This window comes from Rhagoletis pomonella, unplaced genomic scaffold (assembly GCF_013731165.1).
Source record: "Rhagoletis pomonella isolate Grant_MI unplaced genomic scaffold, Rhpom_1.0 Rhpom_scaffold_00009, whole genome shotgun sequence".
NCBI classification, from domain to species: Eukaryota; Metazoa; Arthropoda; class Insecta; order Diptera; family Tephritidae; genus Rhagoletis; species Rhagoletis pomonella.
The window spans coordinates 26,749,715-26,751,534 of NW_023458563.1; the positions used below are offsets into that span (position 1 = coordinate 26,749,715).

The window sequence follows — 1,820 nt, forward strand, 5'->3', positions numbered from 1 at the left end:
CATATAGTATATTTATATTTCTATATTTGAATGCAGAAGCATTATTTTATTTACATTGTCTGGGTTAAGAGCAATAGTACAACGTTTTTCGGTTATTAAATTTCTTGCATCTGAAAAGGCTCTTTCAGAAGCCGCGCTACTTGCGGGTATACAGAAAATTTTGCAGCTCGTTTTGTATAAAATTGGAAAAAAATTTTTGTTCAGATACCACCATATAAGGCAGTCGAAGTCAGCAGTGAACGTAACATTTAGGTTTGAATAACTTTGAATCTCCTGATCCACAGTATGGGTATTTATAATATAGCATTTATGTCTTACAATATTTGACGTGTACCCCGTAAATTTGTAAATGCTGTAGCATCTTTTACATGCTACAATATCGGGCAACTCTTCGCCAGAGTTATTTTTAACATTGGAAAATATCTCCCAAACTTTGCTACGACCTCTTTTTTGACTCAGTGTGTATTCTCCACTGTGGAGCTTCTTCTTGATGCCGGCACTTTGCAATAATGCGCTTGCGGAGTTCTGTTATTATAAACATATACCATTATCATTACTAAATGGACCGAAATGTAGATTCACTATACATACATACGTACATCATTTTAAGCTAAACGTACTTACATTTTCCTCTACACTTTCCATTCTTTTTTTCGTTTTCGATGCTAAACACAAAATATCACATAAATTGTAATAAATTTGAGTCTGAATAAATTTAAGGTTTTTCATTCATTCATTTATATAATTCTATATGAAGTTAGAAAACTTGAAACGCAATGAATATTCATAAAATACAAAATTCAAAACGCTGGGTGTGAAACTTGGGGTTTTGAACTTGAAATAGAATACACAATTCTACTGTACTCTCTTTGGCTTGAAATTAGAATCGACTCATGCAGAGGTCTAGTATGTATGGATGCTCGAACAAAGAGAAAATATATGAATTTATTTATGTGTATAATAAACAAATCCGATTCACACGTGCTATTTGTTCATTTGTCGAATTGTTTGTATGTAAAGATCTGTGTGTGCATACATGCTATGTGTATAAGGAACGTGAATGAAACGCGTAAATATGCTGATAATTACCCACATAGCATTTGGAAGATTACTTTAATAAAAATCACCTTTATGAGTCTTCTTCGATCACTTCTGATGATTAAAAACTGATTAATCGCTTCCGCGATTAAAAAAAGACTCGAAAATTACTCACGCTTACGCTTGAAAAATGATTTATTGAAAATATATTTAAAAAAATGGGTAATCACAAATTGATCATTCTGGGGATTGAAATGTGCTTTTTCTTTGCTTGTTTAAACAAACATTTGTTTCAGCTGCCTTTGCTTCTAACAGCATAATTTTTTAAGCCTATGTCAAATTTTAAAAATATCAGTGAAGTCGTGGTGTGAAGTGCGTGGTGTAAAAAATTGCAGTGCCTACATAAGTAAGAACATTTAATAAAAAAAATAATAATAATGTCAGCTAAACAATTAAAAAGATTGGCTAAAAAAGGAGCCGAAAAACTAATGTCCCCAAAATAAAAGAGTTAATTCAGAGGAAAATGTGCAGGAGCAAATAGAACCAATCCAACCAAGCATTGAAAGTAGTTTCCATCATGTAAATTTAAGCGATATAAGTGATATCTGTTCATCTGATACTGAAAGTGATTCAAACGAATTTGATTTGTGCGAAGAACTGGCTAAATGGGCTACCCAATTTCAAATAAGTTTTATTGCACTTAATGCACTTTTATTGTTGTTGCGAAAATGCAATATTAAAGTCCCAAAGGATGGCAGGACCATTTTAAAAACGCCTTGTTC

General features: G+C 32.3%; 1 protein-coding gene across 1 annotated transcript in view; it reads right to left on the reverse strand.

Moving 5' to 3' along the window:
* Positions 1-645, reverse strand: part of LOC118745468 — a gene marked incomplete at its 3' end in the record, with an annotated part of 5,959 nt that extends 5,314 nt beyond the window's left edge. The window contains 2 exon segments of the mRNA XM_036478915.1: positions 335-525; positions 625-645. Coding sequence (XP_036334808.1) covers positions 335-525; positions 625-645 — 212 coding nt within the window.
* Positions 646-1,820: the final 1,175 nt, after the last annotated feature.